Source organism: Eretmochelys imbricata, chromosome 15 (assembly GCF_965152235.1).
Source record: "Eretmochelys imbricata isolate rEreImb1 chromosome 15, rEreImb1.hap1, whole genome shotgun sequence".
Taxonomy (NCBI): Eukaryota; Metazoa; Chordata; order Testudines; family Cheloniidae; genus Eretmochelys; species Eretmochelys imbricata.
In genome coordinates, this window is record NC_135586.1 from 19,604,465 (window position 1) to 19,622,255 (window position 17,791).

General features: G+C 42.7%; 1 protein-coding gene across 1 annotated transcript in view; it reads left to right on the forward strand.

Moving 5' to 3' along the window:
- GALNT9 (polypeptide N-acetylgalactosaminyltransferase 9) overlaps positions 1–17,791 on the forward strand; it is a 216,142-nt gene that overhangs the window by 114,061 nt on the left and 84,290 nt on the right. The window contains exon 6 of the mRNA XM_077835145.1: positions 5,360–5,477. Coding sequence (XP_077691271.1) covers positions 5,360–5,477 — 118 coding nt within the window. The remainder of the gene's footprint in view (positions 1–5,359; positions 5,478–17,791) is intronic.

The following is a 17,791-nucleotide window of genomic DNA, read 5'->3' on the forward strand; positions in this document are numbered from 1 at the left end:
GTGCATCCCAGTTCCTGAGCTCCCTAGTAGAGATGTCTCTCTGCAGTGTCCAGTTCCTCTCACTGGATGCTCACCAAAGTTAACTTTGCTACTTCCAAAGAGACAGAGTACACACCACCTTATTTGGCTAGCTGAGGACTTACCCTCCAGTTTAATACAAGCACTGAGCTGGTTTTGTAATAAAACAAGAATAGGTTTATTAACAAAGAACAGACATTTAAGTGATACTAACTTCATCTTATCATTAGCCCTAGCAGATGTGACTAAAATGACACAGCAGCAGCAAATAAGGGCACAAGCCCAGTGCCATTTGCACAGTCTTTTTCTGGACCATAATCATCCTTCCATCATTGATTTGGTCCTGGTAGTCAAATGTTCTTACACTCTGGAAGGCACTCTGATTAGTATGGCTTCAGCGCCAACTGTTGTGCTCGGCTGAAAGGGTAAAACTCTCACATTCTTCATCTCCCGTATTTTCTTCTAATCAGACACACTTTTCTGACTCTAAGCTGGATTTTGTTCTCCCCACTGATAAACATCGAGCTGTTCTTGTATTAGCAGGAGTGTTGTAAGCAAGACACGAGAAGTAATTCTTATGCTCTACTCCGCGCTGATTAGGCCTCAACTGGAGTATTGTGTCCAGTTCTGGGTGCCACATGTCAGGAAAGATGTGGACAAATTGGAGAAAGTCCAGAGAAGAGCAACAAAAATGATTAAAGGGCTAGAAAACATGACCTATGAGGGAAGATTGAAAAAATTTGGGTTTGTTTAGTCTGGAAAAGAGAAGACAGAGGGGACACGATAACAGTTTTCAAGTGCATAAAAGGTTGTTTCAAGGAGAAGGGAGAAGAATTGTTCTTAACCTCTAAGGATAGGACAAGAAGCAATGGGCTTAAATTGCAGCAAGGGCGGTTTAGGTTGCACATTAGGAAAAATGTCCTAACTGTCAGGGTGGTTAAGTTCTGGAATAAATTGCCTGGGGAGATTGTGGAATTTTCATCAATGGAGATTTTAAAGAGCAAGTTAGACAAACACCTGACACGGATGGTCTAGAGAATACTTAGTCCTGCCTTGAGTGCAGGGGACTGGACTGGATGACCTCTCGAGGTCCCTTCCAGTCCTATGATTCTTTGATTCTATAATTTCCATTCAAATGAATGTCTCCAGGTTTTGTTCTCTCTCATCCTCAAGATTTTTTCCCCTTTCTGGGATGGAGAAGCATGAAATAAAAGTCTGTTGATAGTAAAATTCTGATTGTTCGTTAATCACCTTATATGCACTATTATGAATGAATTCTTGTGGAATTATCAAAACGCTCCTACTACATGCACACCCTGTGCAGAAACATAGTTTCAGAATAGGAGTACTCAGACAGTGAAAAGATTTGTTTTTTTCTCATAGGAGAGAAGTAGATTAGCAGTATATATAAATTATAATGGTAGCAACATCCTCAACATGGGGCATTTCCTTAGGAATTAATGACATGAGAGGTTAATGGCCCAGGGCAAAGTTTCAGGGCACTAGCTCTCCCAACCAGTCATTAATCTAAAGGAAACTGTACACACTTTACTGCTGGAAATGTAGAATCTAAGACAAATCCCATCATATTTCCCGAACCTAGTTTCCTCTTGCTAATGCTTCTCTTCAGCATGCTGTAACCACCTAGCTAAATTCAGAGGTGAAGATCTACTACAGCAATATCCTACATTCACATAGCATCTGTGACTTGCAAAGAGGTATTATTTCTTTACATGCAGAGTGTGTGAGAGCACGGGAAAACTACACACACACTCTGTCTCTGAGTCAGAATGCAGCAACTGTTTAAAAACACACATCACCACTGTGTACCTGTTAGATCAAGAAGTGAAAAAGACAGTGATACCACATCACATTAAACCTGTAACAGGTATTTAGGAAAGCATGTTGTAGTTACCCAAACTGGAATTTGACCAGGACAAATATTCCTATCGTACAATTGTCAGGGGTTCTTTAATTACCTTAGAGATCAGGAGCTTAGTTTGATATTACAGCCAGAAATAGGCCAGATCCTCAGCTGGTGTAAATCAGTGAGACTCCATTGAAATCAACAGCACTGAGTCACTTGACATCAGTTGAGAATCTCCTCAGAGCCCTGTGGCATTTGCTCGGTGCTTGTGTAGGAGAAAGAGCGTTACCCACAGCACTTCCTGCAGCACTCTGGGTTTTCTTGGCAGTTACCCATCCAAATGCTGGTAAGTCCTGACCTGCTTAGTTCATGGATTTTGATGGCCAAGTTTCTCCAGGGTGACTAGTGATTTGGGATGCCTCTCTTTTTGGATTCTTAGCTTGACATTCTTAAAAGGGTCCTGAGTTGTAGAAGCTGCTGAGCACCACCCTCTGAAAATCAAGCCCCCTTAGGTGTCTCAAGTTGGTCATATAAACAATGAGGCACCCAAATCACTAGTCACTATTGCAAGTCTTGGCTGATGACCCCCTGGCTGCAGGTGGTTCAGTCAGGAGCTTCTCACACGCAGTAAAAATGGCATTTTCTTTTAGAATTGTCAGCTTTTTCTAATAATTTCTCCCCCTCAAACCAAATTCATTTGTGGAAGCAAAATGCTCACAGCAGTTTATATATTTGTTTCTTAACCTGGTTCAGCTTGCTACCTGAGGAGTTTATTGGGTAATCTTTGGGGGGGAGGGCGAGAGGAGATCCTGAAGCTAATCAAGCCATTTCAGTCTCCATGTCAGAAAATAGCTCTGATCAAATGTGTTTCCATCAACAGCTGCCTTTTTCAATTATGCAGAGGAAACATCAGGGGAATGGTGTGCAGTGCAGTATAGCCCGGTAATGATGTGAGAGGCTGAAATGGCCAGCAGAGAAAGAGAGAGACAGCTGAAGCTGTACCAGTAATGTGAGTGTTACAATGGAGTCCATTATAGATAAGTAATAGCAGTGCCTCAGCAAATGAACCTTTTCAAGGGCACCAAATAGTTCTTTCCATAGGTCAGGCCATCTTCTTGGCTGTTAGATACATTTCAAGCCCAGCAGGGAAGGATTGTTATATCTATTTACTTGGCCATTTCTTTAAGGCTTTTTAACCTGTTGGCATATAGGCAACAAACCCCTGATGACAAAAGGCAGCTTACATGATGACACTATCACTGTGGCCACCTGCTGCTACCCGTGGATTCATCAGTATGTTTTGATGTTGCCACTATGGGGATTATTTTATCTGCATATGAAACCAACTGATGAATATGATACTCAGATGCCACCTGCTTCTAGTTTATGTTTCGTGGCTTTGTATGCTCACTGGAAAAACTAGGTTACCTGGTAAGAGTGAGCTGATATTTTAGCAACAAGCCATTAAAGAAAGGAGGGGGTTTTGCTGGATTTTCACGGTAAATAAAATATGTTTCAGGTCTTTTTCCATCCTCTCTCTTTCCAGAGACACTGTGTATGGACTGTTTCTAAAACCAAGGCCATAGAAGGAATTTTCTCCACTGTTAGAAAATCACTATTAGCAAACTTTGAGCCTGTTCCAAAGCCCATGAAGTCAATGGAACTCTTTCTGTTGACTTCAGTGGGCTTTTGATTGGGCCCTTGGGAACTGCAGCTATTGAAAAGCCAAACTCACAGCTGGGATATGACCAATTATTCTAATCATTTATCCTTGCTGCAGCCTAAAACTTCTGTGCTTTTACAGCCCTGGCTTTTCCTGATGAAGGTCCTGAACCTGCAATGTGAGTCACACAGAGCCATGCTGAAATCAGTGGGACTCTGCCCAGCTGCATGGGTCTGTCCCGGTGGATCAGATTGCAGGATGAGGGCCCATAGGATGGCAGCAAGAATTTGAGATGCAAATAAATGTGGTGCCAGCTGATCTTGGTGCCTTTTCTTTTTTAATTTAGTTAAGTTTATTTTGAAACCCTGAGCAATAACAAAGTCATTACAGACTTGGCAGGGGACTTGGCATTCCAGTTCATCAGATCTCCACATCATTAGTAGTATTTTTTTTAAAACCTAAGGAGAAGGGAGATATTCGTTGCATGTCGGTGAAATATCACTTCAGTAGTTAAAAAACGCTATTAAAAATCAAAGGCAGTATTAAAATTTCATTAGTGCAAGTTTGGGGTCAAGGTCTAATGAAGGAGCAAATTGGATCGTCTCACAAGTAAAAGGGTAATAGCTTTTTACAGTTATTTTTGTACCGTTGATGGATTTGTCATCAGTGTGTGTGTTTATATGTGTACACGGGCAGAAAGTTGCCAGAGCCTTTTTGCTCAGTCAGACAGTTGCTAATGCACCTAGCCATTCCCCCATTTGCATGTGTAAAGTTATGGAAGGGGAGGATTGTGTGGTTATGCAACATCACAATGGAGCATTTTACTCAACGTACCCAACAAGCAAAGATGCCCACAGAAACTCCAGGCAATTTCTGCCTTCTCAGCTAAGGGCAGCAGAAATGCATGGGAAGCATTGTAAAACGTAATTAGCAACTTTTGCCTGTTTGCCATTCGCTGGCGCAATTTTCACGTTTATAATATAAATTAAAAATAGTGGGGGGTTGTTTTAAATAGGGGAGACGCCATGAAAGTGACAAGTTGTCCAGAACCACGACTCCTTGCATTCCGGTGCAGCTGAGTCATATTTTTCTCTGAGGGAAAAAAAACCTCCGAGAGATGAGTCCTGTAATGCCACCATTTAATTATCAGGTTTGACGTGAACTCTTTGTGGCAAGGAAGTAAAGGAGAAGTTCTGCTGAGCTCTAAGTAGCACACAATTTTTACAGCCGTTTCTGGACGCTTTGATTTCTTTGGAGCAGCTCTTTAAAAGCGGAATTAAGTTACTTTACATTGAAGGTTTCAGACCTAGCTCCAGGGTTGCTTGTAAACTTTTGATCTTTTCAAAGTGCAGCCCTGGGATTGTTTTCTCTTTCCCTGGTGAGTTTTCCTCTTCTAAGAATTCACCTTAGTGAAGTGATGCATTCTCCCCCTCCCCCGCCCCGAATGACTTTATGAGGGGAGAAATTCATTCACAAGCAGAGTGCCAGCAAAAAGTCCACATACCACTTATCACCTTAATCCATCAAGAGCCCTTCAGCATGTGCTCTACTTGAAGGGACTCCTGCCTGAGCAGGGACTACTCATGTGTTTCAAGTTAAGAGCATTGCTGGATGGGGCCTTAATCCCCCCCTAAAGGGTTTAATTGGGCTCTGCTGGCCCTCTGCACAGGGGTGAATTTAACCCTAAAAGAATTTGGGGCATCTCTGCAGTAGCTTGTTTATTTCATAACAGAGCTCATTAGAGCTCATTATAATCAGGTTCCATTATATACTGTTTAAACACCTTTGTTTCTCCCCCTTTTTCTGGGCAGGACGCCAGCAATGATTGGATGTTCGTTTGTGGTGGACCGAGAGTACTTCGGGGAGATTGGCCTGCTTGACCCTGGCATGGAGGTCTATGGGGGAGAAAATATTGAACTGGGCATGAGGGTGAGTGGCAAATGAGAAATTTCATGTAGTACCAGTGTACAGAGCACAAGAGGAGCGCTTGACCCTACAGAACTGTCCTCTATCTTTCGGTTTACTACACAGAGGTGGCTGGTATTGCAGAAAAATCAAAAACAATAACAAGACCACACTCAAACACAATAAGAAATTGATCATGGTCCCGCTAACACTGTGCAAATTCATAGAATTCAGCAGTATGGTTTTTACTCTGTGTGTGTGGTTCAGCTCATTGGGCCAGATCCTCAGCTGTAATAAATCAGCATAGCTGCATTGACATCAATGGGCCTATGCCAGGGTGGATTGATTTAAATCACCAGTGTTAATCATGGTTTAAATCAGCAAGCAGGAAACCTTGATTTAAATAATCAATTTTAATCTTGTTTTGCCTTTGTCGTTTTTAGTTATTTTCCTAAAGAACTACTGATTCTCATTGGCTGGTAACCATTAAAAGGTGGTGATTGACAACTATGTATAGCCTTTACACTACATTTGTTACTTTCTTTTGCTAACCAGGAGGATACACTATATCTATGCACATTTTAAGCTGTTCTATAGCTTAATTTACATTTATTCAAATTCTTAATTTTTACATTTTTTGTTTATATTAGAAAATGATGAATGATGCACTTCTTATTTACTGGATGATAAATTTGGTTCAAGCTCTACATGGATGGAAATTAAAATTCAATTAAAATGCACAGCAAGAGTATTTTAGTTAAATAAAACTTCCTTAAATGTGCTAGATACACAAGACAAAAATTATCAAAAAGTTTATTAAAACATGTTTTTCATTTAAGACTAACTAATTTATTAGACAAAGGAAGTATCATCTGTAGTTAGTGAATTGAACTGATTGTTTCTGGTCACCATGTCCTTCAAGATTTTAGAGCTATTAGATCTCATTCTCTCACACCTACCGTTTATTCATAAATTGGAAGAGGAAAACAAGCTCTCCTGCTTTTTCATCTCCCAATTGGTTTCTTAACTTTGAATGAAATAATCAAACTGATCTAGCTGAATTAGCTAAAATGAAGAGAATATTTTTTCTGAACATTCAGAAGAGGCTGCTGCTGTCAAAAGCTGGTTTAGCACTTCAACAGCTCTGGTTCCAGGTGCTTGGCCAGTGACTTCCACCAGTTCAGTGGTTTGAATTTTAAAGAAACTTGGCAACGAGCATGTACTGCTTAATATTTTACTAATAAATTGAAACTATTTTAATACATTATAGTCGGTTTAGGCCTTAACATGGATTGCCATAATTTCAAATTTAATTTTAAATAGGTTTATATTAAAAAACACTTTATTTAATTTGAATAAAAAATCCTCCAATTTAATTTTTTTACATCTGTTTTTTTATTTTTAAAAAATTATTTTTATCCCCCCTGAGTTAAGCTAATTGACTCCATTTGCTCATTGTAGTGTATGTAGCACAGCTATCATACATGCATGTGTGCACACATGCGCACACAAACAAAAATACTCCCAGTTATCCAAATAGCCCAGGGGACAGAGATTTCCTTCAGATATTCGAGAAGGCAGGACTCATTCAGCAGCAGCATGGCCTTCCCCATGGCCGGGGGCTCGTCTTCCTCCTCCTCCTCCTCCTCACAGTCCTGGCTTGGGGTCACTGCTCTGCCCTGCTAGGACTACAGCCTCCCCACCCCCATTTCTGCACCTTGTGCCTGCAGGAGCCATGTGTCCTCGGCCCTGCGGCAGCACCAGGAGACCTCTTCAGCTCCTCTGTCATGGCCACGCTCACTCCATCCCATAACAGCGGGACTGCAGAGGGCTCCCTGCACTGCCACGGGAACCATTCAGCAGCAGCTGGGGACTCCTCCTCTCAGTCATGGCTGCGGGTCTCCACTCTATTATCCAACCTTCCCTGCATTATCCAAATCCCTTCCCATTTAATAATGTATTAAAATAGTTTCAATTTATTAATAAAATATTAAGCAGTACATGCTCATTGCCAAGTTTCTTTAAAATTCAAATCACTGAACTGGTTTCAAGGAATCCCTGTTGAGGTTACAGGGACAAACCATCCCGATGTGTCGAAAGAATAGTAAATATGGCAGGCGACCAGCTTGGCTTAACGGTGAAATCCTAGCAGATCTTAAACACAAAAAAGAAGCTTACAAGAAGTGGAAGGTTGGACATATGACCAGGGAAGAGTATAAAAATATTGCTCGGGCATGTAGGAATGAAATCAGGAGGGCCAAATTGCACCTGGAGCTGCAGCTAGCAAGAGATGTCAAGAGTAACAAGAAGGGTTTCTTCAGGTATGTTGGCAACAAGAAGAAAGCCAAGGAAAGTGTGGGCCCCTTACTGAATGAGGGAGGCAACCTAGTGACGGAGGATGTGGAAAAAGCTAATGTACTCAATGCTTTTTTTGCCTCTGTCTTCACTAACAAGGTCAGCTCCCAGACTGCTGCGCTGGGCATCACAGCATGGGGAATAGATGGCCAGCCCTCTGTGGAGAAAGAGGTGGTTAGGGACTATTTAGAAAAGCTGGACATGCACAAGTCCATGGGGCCGGACGAGTTGCATCCAAGAGTGCTAAAGGAATTGGCGGCTGTGATTGCAGAGCCATTGGCCATTATCTTTGAAAACTTGTGGCGAACAGGGGAAGTCCCGGATGACTGGAAAAAGGCTAATGTAGTGCCAATCTTTAAAAAAGGGAAGAAGGAGGATCCTGGGAACTACAGGCCAGTCAGCCTCACCTCAGTCCCCAGAAAAATCATGGAACAGGTCCTCAAAGAATCAATCCTGAAGCACTTACATGAGAGGAAAGTGATCAGGAACAGTCAGCATGGATTCACCAAGGGAAGGTCATGCCTGACTAATCTAATCACCTTCTATGATGAGATTACTGGTTTTGTGGATGAAGGGAAAGCAGTGGATGTATTGTTTCTTGACTTTAGCAAAGCTTTTGACACGGTCTCCCACAGTTTTCTTGTCAGCAAGTTAAAGAAGTATGGGCTGGATGAATGCACTATAAGGTGGGTAGAAAGTTGGCTAGATTGTTGGGCTCAACGGGTAGTGATCAATGGCTCCATGTCTAGTTGGCAGCTGGTGTCAAGTGGAGTGCCCCAGGGGTCGGTCCTGGGGCTGGTTTTGTTCAATATCTTCATAAATGATCTGGAGGATGGTGTGGATTGCACTCTCAGCAAATTTGCGGATGATACTAAACTAGGAGGAGTGGTAGATACGCTGGAGGGCAGGGATAGGATACAGAGGGACCTAGACAAATTGGAGGATTGGGCCAAAAGAAATCTGATGAGGTTCAATAAGGATAAGTGCAGGGTCCTGCACTTAGGACGGAAGAACCCAATGCACCGCTACAGACTAGGGACCGAATGGCTAGGCAGGAGTTCTGCGGAAAAGGACCTAGGGGTGACAGTGGACGAGAAGCTGGATATGGGTCAGCAGTGTGCCCTTGTTGCCAAGGCGGCCAATGGCATTTTGGGATGTATAAGTAGGGGCATAGCGAGCAGATCGAGGGATGTGATCGTCCTCTCTATTCGACATTGGTGAGGCCTCATCTGGAGTACTGTGTCCAGTTTTGGGCCCCACAGTACAAGAAGGATGTGGATAAATTGGAGAGAGTCCAGCGAAGGGCAACAAAAATGATTAGGGGTCTGGAACACATGACTTATGAGGAGAGGCTGAGGGAACTGGGATTGTTTAGTCTGCAGAAGAGAAGAATGAGGGGGGATTTGATAGCTGGTTTCAACTACCTGAGAGGTGGTTCCAGAGAGGATGGTTCTAGACTATTCTCAGTGGTAGAAGAGGACAGGACAAGGAGTAATGGTCTCAAGTTGCAGTGGGGGAGGTTTAGGTTGGATATTAGGAAAAACTTTTTCACTAGGAGGGTGGTGAAACATTGGAATGCGTTACCTAGGGAGGTGGTAGAATCTCCTTCCTTAGAAGTTTTTAAGGTCAGGCTTGACAAAGCCCTGGCTGGGATGATTTAATTGGGGATTGGTCCTGCTTTGAGCAGGGGGTTGGACTAGATGACCTCCTGAGGTCCCTTCCAACCCTGATATTCTATGATTCTATGATTCCTTCGCCCCCAGCATGAGACAAATACCCTCTGCAGCATGTATCTCATGTTGGGGGACAAGGCAAAGGATTCAGATAATAGGGTTTTGGATAAATGGGAGTATACTCTATATAGTATACGGGATCGCAATCCACTAGAGATTCGTAGATTTTAAGGCCAAACGATTGTGATCATCTAGTCTGACCTGTAAAACACAGGCTATACAACTTCCCCAAAATAATTCCTAGAGCAAATCACTTAGAAAAACATCCTATCTTTATTGAAAAACTGCCAGTGATAGAGAATCCACTAGACCCTGGGTAAATTGTTCCAATAGTTAATTACTCTCACTGTTAAAAATTTAACTCTTGTTTCCAGTCTGAATTTGTCTAGCTTCACCTTCCAGCCACTGTGTTGTGTTATACCTCTTTCTGCTAGACTGAAGAGTCCATTACCAAAAAAAATTTCACCATGTAGGTAATAGACTGTAATCAAGTCATCTTTTAATCTTCCCTTTGGTAAGCTAAATAGATTGAGCTTCTTGAGCATTTTTTCTAATCCTTTAATCATTCTCATGTCTCTTCTCTGAACCCTTTTCAATTTATCAACATCCTTCTTGAATAGTGGACTCCAGAACTGGACAGAGTATTCCAGCAAAGGCCACATCACTGCCAAATACAGTGGTAAACTACCGTCTCTACTCCTACTAGAGATTCTTCTGTTTATATGCATCCGAGAATCATATTAACCTTTTTGGTCACAGCTAGGAGCTCATGTTCAACAGATTATCCACCATGACCCCCACATATTTTTCAGAGTCACTACTTCCCAGAATAGAGTACCCTGTCCTGTGGCCTACGTTCTTTGTTACTGGAAGTAAGTTTTTACATTTAGCTGTGTTTAAATGCATATTGTTTGCTTACACCCAGTTTGCCAAGCAATCCAGATTGCCCTGTATCAGTGACCTGTCTTCATTATATTACTGGTCTGGACTTTATTCTGCTTGCATATTATCAGTGTGATCATGTCAGGATCACTTGTATCTAAGCCATCATTAATTTTTTAGTTCTGGGATCCATTCCTCTTTGTCTATCAAGAAGGTACATGTCTCTCTTAAATCTCCAGGGGCATTCTTTGCAAAATAAGGACTTAAGTGAAAATTGTGGCTCATCCCCATCATCATGAAGGCTCCCCAAGAGTGAATCCAGAGTGGCTCCACTGTACAAGGGGGAGTGATTCTACTGTACAGGATTTAGGGATAGTTCCTTGTTGCACAATGGGGCATGCCCACTCCTCTGCCTGGCAGAGAGCTCAGCTCTACAGGACCTCCCCATCTGCCAGTGCATTGGGGATGAGACTGTAGCATCCAGTGCATTGAGGATTCTCCTGTTCTCTTCTCTGCCCAGCCCCGCAGCCAAGGAGCAGCATGATGCTACCACAGAGACGCCTGCAGCCTCAGGGCTCAATGGCTCGGTCTTCATTTCCCTTCATGCATCTCCCCAGCTCTTAGCCCAGTTACTCAGGCTGCCTTCTGGACTAAGGAGATCTGTTACTTATTGGGGAATGTGCTCATGTAAAGCAGCACCATGGAAACAGCAAGAAATGCCCCCAAGAGATAAAGAACTTAAGTTCTTTGATGTACTGCAAAATGTGGACCCCTTAGTTAAGGACAGTGTCTGTCCGCATTAAGCCAGAGCTGCCTGGCATATTGCAGCTTCAGTACACTGTGATCCTTTGCCGTGATGTTCAAGGGTGCTGCTCACCCACAAGTCCAGAGGACCTGTCAGAGGTCAGCACTTCTGAAAACTAGGCCACTCAATGTTGCTAGAACACAGTCTCCTCATTATAAAGCTGAGTGTTTAATTACTTCACCTTTCACTATATCCCCTATCTCACACCAGCGTGCCCCCAGTGCAGGTAGTGTGCTCATTAAAGCATGTATTCTGCTCATGCTGGAACATTAATCCTCAAATTAGTCCAGCCAGCTCGTTTATATAAAATAAATGCAAACCTTCACACCAACAGATTGCGGAAGATGGTCACTGTGACAGGTGTGTGTTTGCACATATTTGTGTACATTTGTTATTCCAGCAATGGGGTTTATAATGGGATTGTCTGAGTAGGATACCCACAATTGGATGAGGTGCTGAATGCAGGTTTGGGGCAGATCGGCTATTACCGCAATTCATTCCTTTTTCCTTAAGAGATGTAAGAGGATCAGGAAATTGCCAGAGTTGTGTGAGCTCCCCGGCTTTCCTTTCTCATTCAGCAGGGCTTTGAGCTGTTTGAAACTTTTTCCACATGACTGCTTAAAGAATAAATTGAACATCTTGGCAAAACTCTATAGGAACTGATGAATAAGCCTGGAAAGGAATCTGAAAATTGTCGGTCTTCCTTGTATGAGAAGAACTTGCAGTGTGTGATGAGAACTTTTGGTAAATAGAGGAAAGGGTTCTAATAGGATTATGAAATCTGGAGCCCTGTGCCTATTTCTGTTGCCCAGGTATGTGACCCTCGGCAGTCATTTAGGCCAATGTTTTGAAAATTGCCGTCTACTTTTGGGTGCCTGGCTCTGGAATCCCAGGCTAGAGCCTGGTTTCCAGAGGCTCAAGCACATGCAGTCTTTGCTGGCTTCAGCTTGAATGGCTGGTTCTCAGCACTTCTGGAAAACCAGGCCCTTAAGGTCAAGATGTCCAAAACTGGATACCGAGTTAGGCTGCACTGCATGGCCAACCCCAAGTGTTCAAAAACCATGGGTCAGGCTGAAAAAACCCCCATGACATTTCAAAAACAATGAAAAATTTGGGTTCTTTGTTTTTGCCCTCTGGTGCTTGAACTTTTCAGGTGTATACACTTGATTTTTTGAAGTTTTCCTCCATGACCATGAGGGCTAGAAATCCCCCCACCCCTTTTTTTTTAAACAAAAGCTGAGATTCCTGCAAAATCACATGCGAGCTAGTGCTTTAAAAATAACACCAAATAGGTTTATTTGGAGCCTCTTTTGTTATTTTAAATGCTCTATCGCTGAGAGCTGAAATCACTTGAGATGGGGCAGTGACTCTGCCCAGCCTGCGAAGAGCTGAAAATCACTAAGATGCTGATGTGTAGAGTTCATGGCAGAGAGACAAATGGCAGACGAAGGTGACTGACAGTCAGCTGGCGAATGAGTGACTGGCAGAGTCGGAGAGACAGAGCGAGTGGCCAGCAGGGCGGCTGGCAGAGAGGCGCAGCGAGTGGCCAGCAGGGCAGCTGATGGAGAGGTGCAGTGAGGAAAAAAAAAGGGGGGGGGAAGTGGGAGGGATAGCTCAGTGGTTTAAGCATTAGCTTGCTAAACCTAGGGTTGTAAGTTCAATCCTTGAGGGGGCCATTTAGGGATCTGGGGCAAAAATTGGGGATTGGTCCTGCTTTGAGCAAGGGGTTGGACTAGATGACCTCCTGAGGTCCCTTCCAACCCTGATATTCTATGAGTCATTATGCAAGGTAGCCTATTTCCTCTTGTTTTTTCCTACCCCCCCCCCAGATGTTCTGGTTTAACTTGGATTTAAACTTGGAGAATGGTCAGTTTGGATGAGCTATTACCAGCAGGAGAGTGAGTTTGTGTGTGTATGGGGGTGGGGTTTTGGAGGGGGGTGAGGGAGTGAGAGAACCTGGATTTGTGCAGGAAATGGCCTAACTTGATTATCATGCACATTGTGTAAAGAGTTGTCACCTTGGATGGGCTATCACCAGCAGGAGAGTGAATTTGTGTGGGGGGGTGGAGGGTGAGAAAACCTGGATTTGTGCTGGAAATGGCCTAACCTGTTGCTCACTTTAGATAAGCTATTACCAGCAGGACAGTGGGGTGGGAGGAGGTATTGTTTCATATTCTCTGTGTATATATAAAGTCTGCTGCAGTTTCCACGGTATGCATCTGATGAAGTGAGCTGTAGCTCACGAAAGCTCATGCTCAAATAAATTGGTTAGTCTCTAAGGTGCCACAAGTACTCCTTTTCTTTTTGCGAATACAGACTAACACGGCTGTTACTCTGAAACCTATGATTCTGTGATTGACAGATCTGGCCACACTGACTCCATATTGCCCTCTGCACCTACGCAGTCTTTGCAGAGGTAGGAAGGGGTGGCTGCTTCTCCTGTTCTGTGCATTCGCACCATGGAAGAGGAGAATCTACCCCCCACACTGGAGTTTGTGTTCAGTTTAGCAGAGACTTTTGAATGGGAGACAAGAGAAGGAGCAGAGAGATGGGACAGCGGAGAAGAAGGGGAAAAAACAATGAACAAAAAAAGGAGCAGAGAGAAAAACTACAAGACTGAGGGGGGAAGGGAAGGAGAAATTCTGTTAAAAACAATGGCCACCAATTAAAAAAATTCAGTCCTTTAAATGTCTTTGCAAATGCTGTGTTCACGCTAAAAGCAAAGGGATTATTCTTGGAGTGCTCCAGCTAGATTATAGTACATCTAATGAACCTTGATTTTAATTATTTTAATGAAGTGAAATTGGAAAAGCCAGCGCAACAAATGAGCCTGATTTGGTTAGGATACTGTTTGGTAATCCAACTAATCCTCCTTAAATATATCATTTATTACAAATATTATCTTCTTGGGTATTTCTCTAATGGGTTTTCCCTATTCAATAGTGGGTAGGCTGGGAAATTAAATAGTTAACATATGGGATTTCCTTTTAGTGCATAATATGTAATGCTCCTGGCCAGCTGATGGAGGTTATGCAAATTTCACACCTGCCCTAGATATGTGGAAGCCTGGAATTAACTAACACTCACTCTAGCATCTTTGTAAAAAATCCCTATGCTTTTCCCAGAGGTGGGCTGGAGCTAGGAGAGACTGTTTAGTCTGCAGGGAAGCCAGTATATGTTTGCAGGGTTGGAAATAGCAGATGGGCATGATTCTGTGAAAAGTAGCAAACAGGAAGTTTGTGTAGTTCAGCTATATAATCTCCTCTCCTATAGTCTGTTTTTCAGTTGTAAACTGTTTACCATAAAGCTAATACATTTAAAGCTGAATTCTGTCACTTAGTGTGCTCATAAGGCTGCCACTGAAGTTGATGGGAGTGATCCATGAGCACCTAAAAACAGAATTTGGCCCATATGTATATAATATTAGATCAGATTATAGCTGGTTCTTATTTGGGTGGGGAGAGCCTTAGCCGACACCTACCCCATGTCCTCAGTGCAGAAGCTAGGCACAACAGCAATCCCTGTATTACTCTCCTTCCTAGCACTCTGAGATTCTAGCCACCCTTAAGGGAATGGGGGAGGGATGAAGAGAAAATGGGATCAGGCTCCAACTGCCCTCTGCCCCAGGTGGCAGAGCTAGCTGGATGCACAGGGAGGGGAGGATGATGTATCTTCAGGGATGGTGAATGGTACAGTACAGAGCTATTGTGTTTCCAGGAGACACAATCCATCCCCACACTGAGGTCAAGTCAGTGCCTGTCTTTGCCAACTCAGTACAGTACAATGCATTTCGGGCATGATCTGGCCTTGAATGGCCCACTGGGATGGGAGAGGTGCACAGCCCTTGTTCTAACATGCATTTGGAATAATTATGAAGAAGAAGATGGGAGTCTCTCTTTGGTGTAATAGTCCCAAATTATTAAACTATCCAGGGGATACCTTAGATGGTTTAGGGAAGAGAAATAGTTCTAACAGACTAATAGATTGACTCGCCAACTCATTAATGAACTGAGTGGTTTACAAGCCTCATATAAGTTCCCTTATTAGTGGGAGCTACACATACCCTTGATTGTTTAGAAAGGGATCACATAAACTTTAAAAGCCTAGTTTATGATTTGACCTAATACAAGGAGTTTATGATCCCTCTTTTTATAACAGAACCGTTAATCATCACAGTAAAGATCTTGTCTCTTACTCCAGGGCTCCACTGATAAGGAGGATGAGTTGTTGCTCTTTCAATTTTATACTCATATATAGCATGGGAGGATGGGAGCAGTCTGAGTGTTTATCTTAAAGGATGCATAGTTTCAAAGAAATTCCCTGTTACCACCATTAAAAACACAACAATAATACATTGCCAAGTTGACAGCTGGAGGCAGATCTTCCTGTCTTTTCAGATAATAGCCTGGATCAACCAGATTCTTCTCTCTCTCTCTCTCTTTTTTTTTTTTAATATATATATGTAGCGCTCAGGTGTTAATCAAAAAGGGTCCATTACTGGGAGATGGATTTTTAGATACTGTGGCCAAGATTTTCAAAAATGGCTTGCAACTTTTTCAATTTGAGATGCCCAAAAAGGGAGCCGATGTTTAGAAAGTACTGAACACCCACCCCTACAAGGTGTCTCAAAATGTGCACCCAAAAATGGAGGCAACCCAAATCAGAGTAACTTCGGCTTTTATACTTGCCTAATCTCCCAGATGGGAGCTGACAATAGGAAAGAGGGTAAGAGCATGAGTTCCTTGGCTTGCCTTGGTGAAGGTTATTGAGTAGAGAGAAACAAGAAGCTAAATATGAGTCAACAGTGTGACACTGTTGCAAAAAAAGTGAACATCCTTCTGGGGTGTATTAGCAGGAGTGGTGTAAGCAAGACACAAGAAGTAATTCTTCCGCTCTACTCTGCGCTGATTAGGCCCCAACTGGAGTATTGTGTCCAGTTCTCATTTCAGGAAGGATGTGGACAAATTGGAGAAAGTCCAGAGAAGAGCAACAAAAATGATTAAAGGGCTAGAAAACATGACCTATGAGGGAAGATCGAAAAAATTGGGTTTGTTTAGTCTGGAAAAGAGAAGACTGAGAGGGGATATGATAACCATTTTCAAGTAGATAAAAGGTTGTTACAAGGAGGAGGGAGAAAAATTATTGTTCTTAACCTCTGAGGATAGGACAAGAAGCAATGGGCTTAAATTTCAACAAGGGAGATTTAGGTTGGACATTAGGAAAAACTTCCTAACTGTCAGGGTGGTTAAGCATTGGAATAAAGTGTCTGGGGAGGTTGTGGAATCTCCATCAATGGAGATTTTTAAGAGCAGGTTAGACGAACAGCTATCAGGAATGGTCTAGATAATACTTAGTCCTGCCATGAGTGCAGGGGACTGGACTAGATAACCTCTCAAGGTCCCTTCCAGTCCTACTTTTCTAAGAGTGCAGTGTAATTAGGGGAACTGAGAAGCCTAGGTCTCTGATATGCCTATTAGGAGTCACATGCCTTCAAAAAGAGCTCTTGTGTAGTTTTCTGGGGCAGTAAGAAGTTGCCCACTTCTACACCATGCTTGCCTCTGCTCAATAGTCCTGCCCTGTGAGCCACTGCACAGTGGAGGCTGGGCATCGATTGCATGAAAAAAAATCTGATGTCAAGTTGTGACACGTGTGTTCTTTTAAGGATAACTGCTGAACCTTCTTGACATGGGAGGAGAGAAAAGAAACAACTCACTAATTTCCACTTTGCCTTTAGGGGCTGATCCTGCAGACATGACCCTGGTGTTATACACATGAGTAATCCCGGTGAACACGTGTGCACCACAGTTAAGTATGTGCATTAGTGTTTTTTGGATTAGGGCCTAAATCCTGTAGGACATATTTTCAATGGGAATGCTACTTACATCAAAAGATTTCATTGAACTCTTTAGCAGATACAGGATGTGTGCTTGTTTTCATGCAACTAATATTCCTGGGGAGTACTGATGAGATGGCCATTACATTTTCAAACACTGTGGCTGGTTAATGTTATGACCAATAACAGCATATGGTCTATAACTATGGATGATAATGGGCATAAGCTGGGGGCTGCCAGGGTTAAGAGAATATTTTTATTTTCTCCATATACAGCATTAGTTATTTGGCTATTTGTATCCTCAGGGAGTTTCATCAAAAGCATCTGGTACAGTTCATTACCAGGGTGAGGTTCCTAGAGATGGTAGACCAATGACACGATCTGGTATGGCAAAAACCTGTGTTTCTGTGATGATAGCTCTTTCTTTATGTATTATATAAAGGATATAAGCATTGTCTGATGTCTGATAAAGACGAAGGCAATAGAACATGACCTAAACCAGTTGCAGAAGTAGGAAAAACCTACCGAATTATCATTCAAACTGGCATGTCCTTTTATACCACCAGGACACATTCATCCTGCTGCGAACAAAACAAGACTGTACTGATGATGCTATTCTCTTGAGTTGACCAGCAATGCTTGGTTGTATATTTAGACTTGGGGGCAGGGTACAAGACACAGATTTATTCAGGTCTCTACCAGACACTAAACGGAGGTATGTAATACATTG